Here is a 12,635-nt window from a genome sequence, read left to right on the forward strand (position 1 = left end):
TAGCACAAGCTTATGTTTGCCAGACAGACCAGCTGATACACATTTGGGAGAAAAGTTTCAGACCCATCAACCTGGATGATGGTTTCATTGATGTCCAGCCTGTAAGTCAACCTTTGTCTCTGAATCATGCTCAAATTGTTTACCGTTTAATCAAGTGCATCACTAAGTTGTTTTTTCCGTCTCCTCTCTCCATCAGGTTGGGACAAACCTGGTGGCGCAGCTACAAAATGCGGCAGCATGGAATCGTATGTCCTCATGCATTAGCAAAAATCCTAAAGTATCGATACAAATACTCCTTGTTTAGTGGCTGACATTTTTACTTGTGGTTTGCTTTAAAACAGATTTTTTACATGAAATGTTTTCTAATGTGTAGTAACAGATACTTCTGGAGTTGTAGCCAAATAATCAGTTAAAGTGATTTCATTATATACTTTTGAAAAAACTTGTTTTGTAACTTTTGTAAATGAATTCTGCTGGCTCTACATATGTATGACATTTAAATTGTTTTTAATCATGTTTTTATACAGTGAAATTCAATATAAATATATATATTTTTTACCCTAATATTGTGGTACAATAATGCTTGTGTCGGGTCATGACTTTCAACCCAGTTTTGGGTCAATTTAACCAATTTAACTTTAACCCAGCGTTTGGTTAGAGGCCGTAACCCAAAGTGTCGGGTCAAACCACCAACCAACCCAGTTGAGTTAAACACCCCAGCGTTGACTCGGTCCAGATATGACCCAGCACTGGGTTACAAATTGGGTTATTTCTAACCCAGCAGTTTTTACTGCGTATAAATATTTTGATTTTAAATCATTAAAAACAAAAACCTGAAGAAAATGCATTAAAATGTCCCACACAGCAAAAAAAAAACTCTTACCAAGTTGATTCAGTTCACTTGAAATGAACTTTAAATCATTTCTCAGTTCAATAAGAGTTTGATATTCCTCCATATTCATGAAATGGTTCTAATTTCAGTAGCAGTGCATTTCCTTTAATACGTAGAAATGTCTCGTTAAAGGAAATAAGTTTAATGAATATTAGATTTGACTTAAAACAAAAATATTTTGCTTAATAGTTACTTATCGCTTAGTTTTGTTTTATATAGATTTTTTTTCCCATAGATCAGACAAAACTACTCATTAGGATTTAGTGCTTTTATAGTTTTTACAGTGTAGAGGATTTGATTGTTACCATTGCAGACGACTCATCGGGCGGTGCCTTCAGGGCCTTCATCGTAGCGTCCAGGTTGTTGCTCATCTCCCGGATAAACTTCGCATCTAATCAAAAACAAACCATTCACATTTTAGAAATTATCTGTTTTTTAACAAAAGGAAAACCTTGCACTGTAAAAAACTAAAACTTCATCTTCACAACTCTTAGCCTCACACTCTGAGATAAAGTTTAATTTTTTTAATTAACTTGACAGGGGCGTGCTGCGGTGGCACAAGGGTCAGCACGCCCCACGTTTGCAGGCCTCAGTCCTCGACACGGACGTCGCAGGTTCGACTCCCGGTCCCGGCGACCTTTGTCGCATGTCATCCTCCCTCCCCTTCTCCTCACCCTCTTTCCTGTCTGCCGACTCTCAAACATACGAGCCACTGGCGCCGCAAAAACTCTTCGGCAAAAAAATGATTAAAAAAAAACTAAAAACAATTAACTTGTCGCCTCACACTCCGAGAAGATGAAGCCAAATGTTGTGTAGCAGTTGGGGAATCCTCCCAGGCAGAGCAGCTGTTCCCGTCTGAACCGATCGCCCAGCGTCTCCAGCCAGCGCACCGCTTCCTCCAGGATCTCTGGAGAGCAGTGCTGCAGCAGAAAGTCCCAATGTTACTGAATGCACCAGTACTGGCTAACTAAGAGATGTACAAGATCAGCAGAAGTTTTGTTATTTCCTCACAGCCCAACTTAAATTGTTATGAATGGCATAAAGTCAGACAATAAGATGGAAATCTGTGAGCCAACCAAGTGCAGATTACCTGATGCAACATGTTGCAAAAAATGAAAAAACGTGTCTGGAGGAATCCTTGTCCAACTGCAGGAGAAACAGAAAACGCATCACATTTGGAACAAAACAGCTACAGAACGAATAAACCGGATAATTTAGCAAAAATATTTGAACATCTGATATGTCATCAAAATCAATAACTATGAATAGCTAGCTGATAATGGCCGACCCAGCTAGCTGACGGAGACTGACCCAGCTAGCTAAGACTGACCCAGCTAGCTAAGACTGACCCAGCTAGCTGACGGAGACTGACCCATCTAGCTAAGACTGACCCAGCTAGCTGACGGAGCCTGACCCAGCTAGCTGACGGAGCCTGACCCATCTAGCTAAGACTGACCCAGCTAGCTGTCTAAGACTGACCCAGCTAGCTGTCTAAGACTGACCCAGCTAGCTGACGGAGACTGACCCAGCTAGCTAAGACTGACCAGCTAGCTAAGACTGACCCAGCTAGCTGACGGAGACTGACCCAGCTAGCTAAGACTGACCCAGCTAGCTAAGACTGACCCAGCTAGCTGACGGAGACTGACCCAGCTAGCTAAGACTGACCCAGCTAGCTAAGACTGACCCAGCTAGCTGACGGAGACTGACCCAGCTAGCTAAGACTGACCCAGCTAGCTGACGGAGACTGACCAGCTAGCTGACGGAGACTGACCCAGCTAGCTGACGGAGACTGACCCATCCAGCTGTCTAAGACTGACCCATCTAGCTAAGACTGACCCAGCTAGCTGACGGAGACTGACCCAGCTAGCTGACGGAGACTGACCCAGCTAGCTAAGACTGACCCAGCTAGCTAAGACTGACCCAGCTAGCTGACGGAGACTGACCCAGCTAGCTAAGACTGACCCAGCTAGCTGACGGAGACCCAGCTAGCTGACGGAGACTGACCCAGCTAGCTGGAGGTGGGACTTACAGTTGCCACTTCCAGGTGCAGCAGGATCGTTTCAACCACCTGAATCTTGCGGAGGTTCTCCACATCCAGCACTTCACTTTTCCTGCAAACAGAATCTAATCTCAGCACTTTGCAACGATTCCTGTCTGATCTGTAGCAGTGGGCTGAGTTGCACTCACTCTTCGTTGATTAAGCCAAACTTCTGCGGCCCAAGTGAAGGTTTTGGAGATGTCGGGCTGCAGCAGCGTGGGAAACCAGAAGACGCAAACTCTCATCCGCTGAGCGCCTTCCTTCTTGTGTGTAGGGGGATGGAGCCCCACTGGCTCAACACTCTCTCTGGAGGAGCTGCAAGCAAAATGTCGCTTTATCTGGATATATTCAGTATGAGATTAGCTACCAGTTACACCAAGGAGACATATCTCCACATCACAGGCCACCAGGTGACCTTTGACCCCATCCAGCCACTGAACATACGCTGAGAACAGATCAATGTGTGGATGTGCTAAAACTTTCTGAAACATAAACTGAAATTTTGACAGAGAGCTATACCTAGAATTATAGATCTAGTGTTGGCACAGCTTCAGTTCTTCCAGCTGTAAACCAAAGATCAGTTTGCCAACAGTTGCCCCATTCAGCCAAAACCAGCAACTTTCTTGATATATTGAGTAACATTTCAGACAAAAAACTGCTTTCGGACAAAATCAGAATCTGTAAGCTAGGTTTTTTTCAAAGACCGGTAGTCAATCAGTGCAGCTCTAATTCACGGCGCCGAAACACAAAGTTTATTCTTCAAGAATATTCTCATCTGAAATAGCTTTCTGCAGGAAAAAACATATCTAATCACATGATCGGCAACAAGTTTCATTTATCAATCAATCAAATTTTATTTGTATGGCTCATTTCAGCAGCAAGGCATTTCAAAGTGCTTTACATCATAAACACAAAATCATGCATCATAGAATAAACAATACATTGTTCCATCATTAAATTTATAATTGATTACATTTCAAATAAAACTCTATAATCAACTGGCTTTTAGTTGAGATTTAAAGGAAGTCAGGGTTTCTGCTGTTTTACAGTTTTCTGGAAGTTTGTTCCAGATGTTTGGTGCATAGATGCTGAAAGCTGCTTCTCCTCTCTTGGTTCTGGTTCTAGGGATGCAGATCAGAACCAGAACCAGAACCTGAGAGTCTGGAAGGTTGATACAACAACAGCAGATCTCTGATGTATTTTGGTGCTAAACCGTTCAGTGATTTATAAACTAACAACAATATTTTAAAATTTATTCTTTGAGCTACAGGGAGCCAGTGGAGGGACTTTAAAACTGCTGTTATGACTCTATCTTCCTGGTTTTAGTGAGAACAGGAGCAGCAGCTTCTGGATCAGCTGCAGCTGGAGGATTGATTTGTTGGACAGGCCTGTGAAGACACTGTTACAATAATCAATGTGACTAAAGATAAACACATGAATGAGTTTCTCTAGATCTGGCTGAGACATTAGTCCTCTAATTTACTCGTGGCCTTGTGGAACAAAAAGTGGAGAAAATAAAAACATTTCCAATCAAACTGCCATTTTTCTAAAATAACTGAAATTTATCGAAACTGTTACAGTGATAATTTTTCACAATACAGTAAATCCCCAACTCTGTTCCATCTCATTTTCTGTTCATGTTGTCATCATTTAAGGCTTTTTGGTGATTGAACATAAAACATGAATTAAATGCTACAAAAATAAAAACATTCCTCACGAGTCACAATTTAGAGAGAAAATATGGTGGAAAACTTTCAGAATATTTAATTTTAAGTCAATCCTAATTAATTTTCTATAAGTTTTAAATCTTTCTTACCTGAAAAGTTTATTTTGATCTCCCCGTGAGATTTCTACGAAGCCAAAAGAAAAACAGGTTTAGATGAAGAACAAAGCAAACATGGAAAATATTTGCTGGATTTTTACCAGAAACTTCTTGTTGCGGGGAAGCCCCAGTCGCTGTCCGAGTCTGAATCTGACATTTTGCTCAAGTCTGTGCAAACAAAGTTTACAGCATTACAGGTTTTACCTTCTATTCTAAATAAATGTTATTTTGCAATAATATACAAATTTCTTTGACAGTATCTTGACATATTCTAGTTTCAGACTTTCATTTAACATTAAACCTTGGCAGGAAAATTTAAAGTCATGAAGAAAACAAATAAATAGAAAGCATCATTCAGGGGAAAAATAACAGCAAATCCACAGTATTATTTAATTTTTCCAATCATTACATTGAAACTAATATGCTGCATAATGGGGCGTAAACATTTCTGAACATATTTTTCTTTTATTTTTTAAATAGAAGCTGGCATTTGATGGTGGTGCAGACTTCCTAACATTCTCTGCATTTATGTGAACTGGACGTTTTCCTGTCGTGTGGTGGCGGAACGGCCAGGTTGGCATGAAGATGAAAATGACAGACAGATGCGCACACCAACATTAGGTAAAACATTTAATGAAACAGAAACTGGAAGTGGAGTCGGCCTGAAATAAGAGACCAGGAAAAAATGTAAATAAATCTTCTGGTAAAAGTAAAAACACTCTGCAGGGCTCTGCCGCTCAAACGTCTCGTTTTATAACACTGGAGGTTTTACATTGAAATCTTACTTTAAAATGTCAGAATGTCTTAGTTCCAACAAAAACACTACGTCATTAATCATGGAATATTGTTGTTTTATCCAGTTTTATAAATTTATGATTGAACATTAGGAAAGCACCAACGTGAATATTTGGGCCCATGTTGATGGTCGATATAAATATTGCCCATATTAAAGAAAAGCGATATTTATCAGAATCAAACATCAGGACTGCAACAAATGATTGTATTAGTCATCAATTATTCTAATCAATCGAATAAAAGAGGCCACTGTGCCAATGAAAAATTTCATCGGCACAATTCAATTCTTATAGAATATTAAATAAAAATTTAATACAATATAAAAATCCAACAAGATGCCAGTAATTTATTTCAATTTTCAAACATTGTATTGCCTACAATGGAACAAAACTCGATCATCTATGGCTGAAAAATATGTACATTTCTAACATCTACATGAGGAAAGCGCAGACCTTTCTGCTGATTTTCATTATTATTACTTTGATTTATGCCAGGGATTTTTGACTGTGCAGCTGAAATCTTGACCATCAACGGTTTTCCCCCCGGTACCGACAAGGAAAGCCTGTCGATATTTATCATTTATTCCCATCGTGTTGCCCTTTATCGACGTCTCTGCGGTCATTTCTCCACTGTATTATGAAGGTAAGATGATATGGGCCACATTAGGACAAAAGCATATTATTGATAGAGGATATTTGCAAATGTTCAGATTGGAGAATCTCTCAGAGGAACCATTCCCTTCATGCGTCCGCATTATTTGCCCCGGGTTATAAGGCTGTAAACTGCCCCTCCCCAGGAACACAAACCAGGTTGTAAATGAGAACGAACAGGAACAGCCCTGAGACTAACCCAAACCGCAACCCGAACCCGCTTTCTGTGCCACTTTCCTTCCTTTTCCCACTAAATGCGGCTGCGCCAGTTTTGAGAAACCACGTGTGGATGTGGCGGAGACCCAACCTGTCAGCCAAAAACTGCTCAATGTGTCCGACACTCACAGGAACGCGGAGCAATAACCAGGCCTGACTGCCATTAAAAGCAACAGGGAAACAACCACCGATACCTAGATTACCTGGTGGGTGTGGTTAGCCCAGGTTAGCCCCGGTTAGCTCGGGTTAGCCCAGGGCTAACCACACCCACCACTAGCATTTTAGCTCACTGACTTCCTTACAGGCCCGACATCCTCACAAGGACGTAAACTAAAGCCTTTCGGAGTTATTAAATGTGTTTTCTTTCACAGTTCAAGTTATTCGAACACTGTAGTAGATTTTCTCAGATGCACGTCACGTTTCAATCCATTATCAGCCTTTTGTTTTAGCGCTCAGACCGTTAGCTAAAACTAGCGATTTAAAATGTCATCCAAATGTTTTAAAGAGATTGAAAACAGTCAGACACAACCTACCTTATGAAAACTGCTAACTGGAGGTTTCACTGTAATATTCTGTCTTCCTCAGATCATAATGTGTTGAATTGTTTTCAGGTGCTTCGTGAAAACAAGCAGCTGCACGCATAAAAAGGGTTTTCTTTTTCTCCGGCGCGGTGCTGCAGCCTCAGCGAACAGCGCCCCCCGCTGGCGCCCCCAGCTGGCTTTATTTACAGCGGAAGGCTGTAACCTTTACACTTTGTTCCCGAGTCGCGGGACAGAAGGTCTGGACATTTCATCACAAATGTTTGATAACCAACAAAATAAGAGCTGTGCCCTTTAAACTGCGACGCAGGATTGATCTTACTAATCAATACAAGATGAATATATTAAAAACAAGCCCCCAACTGTAAGTTTTCAAAAATACTTTATTGATCCCAAAGGAATTTTAATAAGTGGCAAAGAGCATCCATTACATGACCTGGGAATAAACATTTCAGGAGTAGTTTTACATTTGTTTGAGTAAAATTATTATGCTCGTTCTACTTGAGAAAGTTTTTGGATTCTCAATCCAGTGCAATTAACGTCACTGAATAAAAAAAAATAAATTTTAACCAAAGTACTTGAGACACAGAGACAAACATACAGTCTGTGTTCCAGTGAGACCTCTTGTTTGTGCACAATGTTTTCTGTTTTGTGTTATTTCCTATCTGCTGAGCCTGGTGAGTGATTTATAGATCAAGAAGAAACACTAAATATGTCACTATTTATGAAGCGTGTTTGATGACTTTGTGTGTTTCTGTGGACGTGAACCACGGCAACACGCGGCCGAACGGCCGAGGGCGACACGTGATTAAAGCCTTGTTGCTGGAATGTACAATATTAATCAACTTTATTCATTGATTCCATGTAAGCAATCAGTCAATTGCTTACATGCAATTGATCTAAGCAATTGACTGATTGCTTACATGCAATCAATGAAAAAATAATCATTTGAAAAGAATTTCTTCTGTCTAGATTTTCTATTTTGTTATCATGTTATTTAAAAGGTTTTTGTCATTTTAATCTTTAAAATACGGTGGGGTGTTACCCACCGTATAAGAAAAATTAAGAACTAAAAAATGAAACCAGTGTCGTAAGAGTGTGATGATAAAATCATAATATTACGACAATAAAGTGGTAATGTTATGACTTTATTCTCTTGATTGTATGGTTTTCTTTTCTTGATTCGGCCCTGTCCCGCCGCCGCTCCGCGGCTGCGACCCGGATGGACCGTTTCCCTCGGTCCGGTTGGCTCGCAGCTCAAAGTGCTGCCTCTGCCTCAGCAGGCCTCGCAGGACTTTCTCCGGATACAGGAAGAAGTTCCTGTTGCGCTGCAGGTCCTGCGCCTTCATGATGCGCGTCACCAGGGCCTCCTGGATGGCCGCAGACTCACAGGGCCGGTGCCGGACGCCGTGACTGACCTCCCTCTGCGGCTCGATGACCAGCAGACCCAGTTGCCTGAAACACGGCGCCGCCGAAGCATTTCTTCCCACCAGCTGCCCGCAGCTCCTCTGGTCGCCTGCCGTGGAGTTGGCTTTGGCATCAGCCGGGTGAGCCGTCACATTCCCGGTGCTGGAGGCGCTGCTGTTTTCCACGCTGCTGCGTTTTGGCTCCAATGTTTCCCCCGCTTCAGTCTCCAAAATATTTTTACGTAAATAGGCGACATAGCCGCTAACGAGGCGATTTAACCCCGTCTTGTAGGACAGACGCAGAGACTCGATGGACCCAGATGGCACAGAGTGAAGGCGAACCTGTTGGAGAATCAATTCAGATTTATTCTGTTCCTGCTTTCGTCTCCAACAGGTTTGAATCCAAAAACAAGCAGAACTGGAGGAAAAAGCAGCTTTCTGTTACCATTCCTTGTTGAATTATTAATTAATTGGGATACACATCAAAGTTCTGCTTCAATGTCTGCCAGGCCTGAAGATGGCTAAACTCATAATATGCCAAATATGGCGAAATCCGGGAAAATACAACATAGTAGGAAATAATACGGCATGATTCTCCACTTCAACTAAACAAATAGATCTGTTGTTGGAAAGGGATGTGCAGATCACTATAGAAACAAACCTGAAAAAGTGTGGTAAGTTTTTCTTGTTAAAAGAAATTTTCTACATTTTCTAGGAAATTGGAAGATTTTTTTGTAATTTCTGAGCAATAAAATCCAGATTCAGGTCACTGTTTCTTTAAAATGCTAGTTTTATGAATTAATTAACAGCAGATTTGTGTGCAGCAAAATTAGTGTTTGTGTAAACAGCACATCATTATTTAAAGACAAATAATTTGTGTTTTGTACTACTTTGTGATCATTTCTTCCAAACTAAATATAGAAAGTCATCAGACATCCATGCAGACATCAGATGTCTGTATGGATTTTGTTTTAATCTTCAATTGATGTCAGTGGCCGCATGCAATCAGCATAGGGCCACTAAAGGCCCCTGGACCGCACTTTGGACACTCCTGCATAAAAGAATACATTGAGAAAATACTTTTACTCAAATACTTTAAGTACTTTTAAAAGCGAGGTGCTTCCTTTTCCTCAGGTGGTTTTACTTTTAGAGCTCATTTGTCTGTTTATTTCTTCTTTCACCAGAAAATTTGTTAAAATTATTATGTAGTGACTCTGAAAAAAATACATCGAGCTCGTCTGCCTCCTCCCAGTGCTCCCAGTACAAACTGCAGAAATACGTTCATTCAGTCAGTTTGAATGAAAATGGAAAACCAGAGTTCTGTAGAAGTTTATCCTCCATTGTTTTCTGGTTCAGCTTACCTGATGGATCCTCAGGTGCAGGTGAAATGCGGCGCCGGCCAGCCACTGCCGCATGGCCTCTGTGCTCATCCTCTTCTTGGTGGTCATCCTCTCATAATGGTCGATCAGCTCCAGGTTAAGCCAGGCGTCGTACAGCTCGGCGGCCTCCGCCATCTTCTCCTCGTCGTTGGCGATGGCGGGGACGAGGCGCAGGTAGCCGTGGATCATCGATCCGATTCTGGACGAGGCGCTGATGCCGAACATCTTCTGAACTTCGGATCCCCGTGGCGAAACCTGATGGCAGCTTTAAAAGTTTGGCTTCATAGACATTACAGCAGAGCAGCAGGGCCGGACTCACCCGGTCGTGGCCCTGGGCTGGAGCCCATTTGGTGCCCAATGCGCTGCACAAAAACTCTCCTACTGATTACTGTGGGTGGTTCTCCAAAGACTCATGGAGTTCATCTGATCAATTGGTTTTATATAAGACACAATGTAAAGCATGAATTCATTAAAAATGTAATAAAGGTCATTTTTGGACCCCTGGGCGACCGAAACTGTAAGCCCATTCTAAAATCTGTCCCAGGCCACACTAATAAAATTACAGAATAACATAAAATTATGAGAATAACATCATAATAGGGTTAGGATTATTCTCATTATATGAATAACTTTATTTCTGACATTTACCCATAATTGTTTTGTCCTTAATACTCTGTTGATGAAAAAAAAAATTTAAACAGGGAAATGAAATATTTGACGTACATGTTGAGCAACCTGGTCAAACAGCAGGGACAGGGCCAAGGCGACGACCCCTACGCCGCCGTTCGTGACCCTGCTGCTGCTCAGCTGCGCGGTGAGATTCAGGTGGAAGGCCGCCTGCTGCTCGCCGCTCATGCCGCGCTGCAGGAAGCCGTACCGGTGCTGCAGGGCGGCAGAGTCCAGGGACAGGAAGGTGGTGAGCACCGGATCCAGGGAGATGTCCGGGACGATGTCGGCGTCTCGGGCCACAGAGAACAGCTGCTGGACGGTGGCGGCAGAAGGAAGGCACGGAGACGGAACCGTCAGGATCATGGCAGACACTGAGCTCCAGCTCAGAGATGTGAGGCTTATCTGTGTTTATTTGACCCAGGCCGGGGAGGTCATCAGTTTCGTCATCAGCGCCGGTCCAGAGATCTGTCAAAGATATCCCAGTCTGCTGGAGAGCGATTCGTTTATTAGACAGCCTGAACCTGCTTTACATTAACAAAACCTGAAGGTGATTCATGTTTCTCTCGATGGCCAACCTGTTGAAACTGGCAAATTTTAAATTCCTGGTGTCGTTCCTGGATAGTCAGCTCAACTCTGCTGAAAACACTTCCTGTGTCTATGAGGACTGTTCTCAGAGACTCCATCTTTAAGAGGATCTAGTGACCTTGTTACCCAACTAGAGCTTGTTGAGCTAAAATGTTAAAACTCAACATTTAATTCAAGTTTGAACTTTTCATCTCCTCGGCTGGTTCCGTCTCATGAGCTGCAGATTAACAAACTTTTAATGAAACTTTCACTGGCAGGTAAAACAGCAGGTAAATGGCGGTGAAACCAGAACCAACTTTATCTCAACTGTTTGCTGAAAGATGATGGAAGATGCAATATTTTAGCAGAGAGCATCCATCCTCTTTCTTCATCAGTTTGACCTCTGACCTCATGAAGCCGTCTGTTTTCCTCTGGTAATAACAATCTATTAGAAATCATTTATTGACAGGGCAATAATTATTCTTTACCAGCTAAATGATAACATTTACCTGCAGCTTGCTGACTGTTTTACTCTATTCATAAATTATTGATGATGTGATTCAATGAATAGAATTTATTGTTTTAGAGGAAAATTTTCATGTTGATAAACTAAATAGTTTCATCTTATTTTTTCCTATATATGAGACTTTTCCAACAAAAAGTTTCTCAGAATAACATACATGGCACTATAAAAACAAAAATGTGAATTTTTGCTTGTATCTGTTTAACGACCTGGGTTGTTTTTCTTTTGAGCCAAATTTATTTGTTTGTAATTGACTTTTGATCAGTTAAATTTCATATGTATACATTGCAATTTGTATTTTTATTGTAGTTGATCATGTTGTTTTTATGTCTCCTTATTTCTTTAGTTCCTCCTATAATTGATAGAGATATATAGATATTATTTATAATGTGTGAAAGTATTATGTCATTTAATTAGCTCTAGAATGTTAAGAAAATGAACAAATATGGGGTTTTATAAGATAATTGATCTTTTACGGTTCCAGTAATGCCAGAATTAAGAAGTACTAAAGACTTTGTGCTATTCTGATTTAGTAATGCTGTTATATTAGTTGTGTTACCTCCCCACGCCTCTAGAGGCAGTATCAGGCCCGAAAAGATGCAGATTGAGAAATACACAAAAGCTACAGAATTAGTTAAAAACTGTGAAGTAAATAAAAGACAGAAGTGCAAATACATGCTGAGAGTGAAAATCTTTCCTAAAGGTGAAAATATAGCAGATTTCAAAAGAAGATAAAAACGGGAGACCGCGGATAATGTAGGAATCGGCGCCCCCTTCACTTCCGGAGTGAAATGGTCCCATTTCCATATAAGGTCTGAAGCTGACAGCGGTCCGTCGCCCTTCCTGTTTGCTGCAAGTCCTTCTTGTTGAACTGGACCGGTCCAAGTCGCTATTAAGCTAATTTTCTATTTGCAACTTTACTCATCTTTTACATTACAAATGAACATTAAAACAAACCTTTACTTGGCTTCTTTCTGTGCTATCTCTTTCTTTTCCCTCCCTGAAGGATAAGTCCTTTTCTGAGACATAGTTTTGCTGACTCATCGTCTGACTGGAGTTTGGGACGTTTGGATGCTCTGCAGCTCATGTCACCATGAAAGTGTGTTACTTACCGCGGCCACCAGGGGGCCCCAAGAGCAATT

At 41.3% G+C, this 12,635-nt stretch overlaps 2 protein-coding genes across 2 annotated transcripts in view; both read right to left on the minus strand.

Moving 5' to 3' along the window:
• ttc3 (tetratricopeptide repeat domain 3) overlaps positions 1–6,169 on the minus strand; it is a 51,013-nt gene extending 44,844 nt beyond the window's left edge. The window contains 12 exon segments of the mRNA XM_055025914.1: positions 1,198–1,283; positions 1,677–1,812; positions 1,983–2,009; positions 2,012–2,038; positions 2,922–3,003; positions 3,080–3,096; positions 3,098–3,198; positions 3,201–3,236; positions 4,747–4,780; positions 4,854–4,873; positions 4,876–4,920; positions 6,097–6,169. Of these exon segments, the coding sequence (XP_054881889.1) occupies positions 1,198–1,283; positions 1,677–1,812; positions 1,983–2,009; positions 2,012–2,038; positions 2,922–3,003; positions 3,080–3,096; positions 3,098–3,198; positions 3,201–3,236; positions 4,747–4,780; positions 4,854–4,873; positions 4,876–4,920; positions 6,097–6,169 (684 nt within the window).
• A 1,915-nt stretch (positions 6,170–8,084) lies between these two features.
• On the minus strand, positions 8,085–10,769 carry LOC129356327 (uncharacterized). The gene is made up of 3 exons (XM_055025915.1): positions 10,461–10,769; positions 9,720–9,992; positions 8,085–8,700 (listed from the first exon to the last, which is right to left on the minus strand). The coding sequence occupies exons 1-3, from the start codon at positions 10,767–10,769 to the stop codon at positions 8,101–8,103; spliced, it is 1,182 nt and encodes a 393-aa protein (XP_054881890.1). The 3' UTR covers positions 8,085–8,100.
• Between the last annotated feature and the right edge of the window lie 1,866 nt (positions 10,770–12,635).

Source organism: Poeciliopsis prolifica, unplaced genomic scaffold (genome assembly GCF_027474105.1).
Source record: "Poeciliopsis prolifica strain line A6 unplaced genomic scaffold, Auburn_PproV2 SCAFFOLD165, whole genome shotgun sequence".
NCBI classification, from domain to species: Eukaryota; Metazoa; Chordata; class Actinopteri; order Cyprinodontiformes; family Poeciliidae; genus Poeciliopsis; species Poeciliopsis prolifica.

Bases quoted from the DNA above. Each gene is read 5' to 3' on its own strand.
- LOC129356327 (XM_055025915.1), bottom strand. From the start codon at position 10,769: ATGATCCTGACGGTTCCGTCTCCGTGCCTTCCTTCTGCCGCCACCGTC. The intron at 9,993-10,460 runs GTACGTCAAATA...AGCTGCCATCAG, and splicing joins TTGACCAGGTTGCTCAACAT to GTTTCGCCACGGGGATCCGA. The intron at 8,701-9,719 runs GTAAGCTGAACC...ATTCTCCAACAG, and splicing joins TGCACCTGAGGATCCATCAG to GTTCGCCTTCACTCTGTGCC.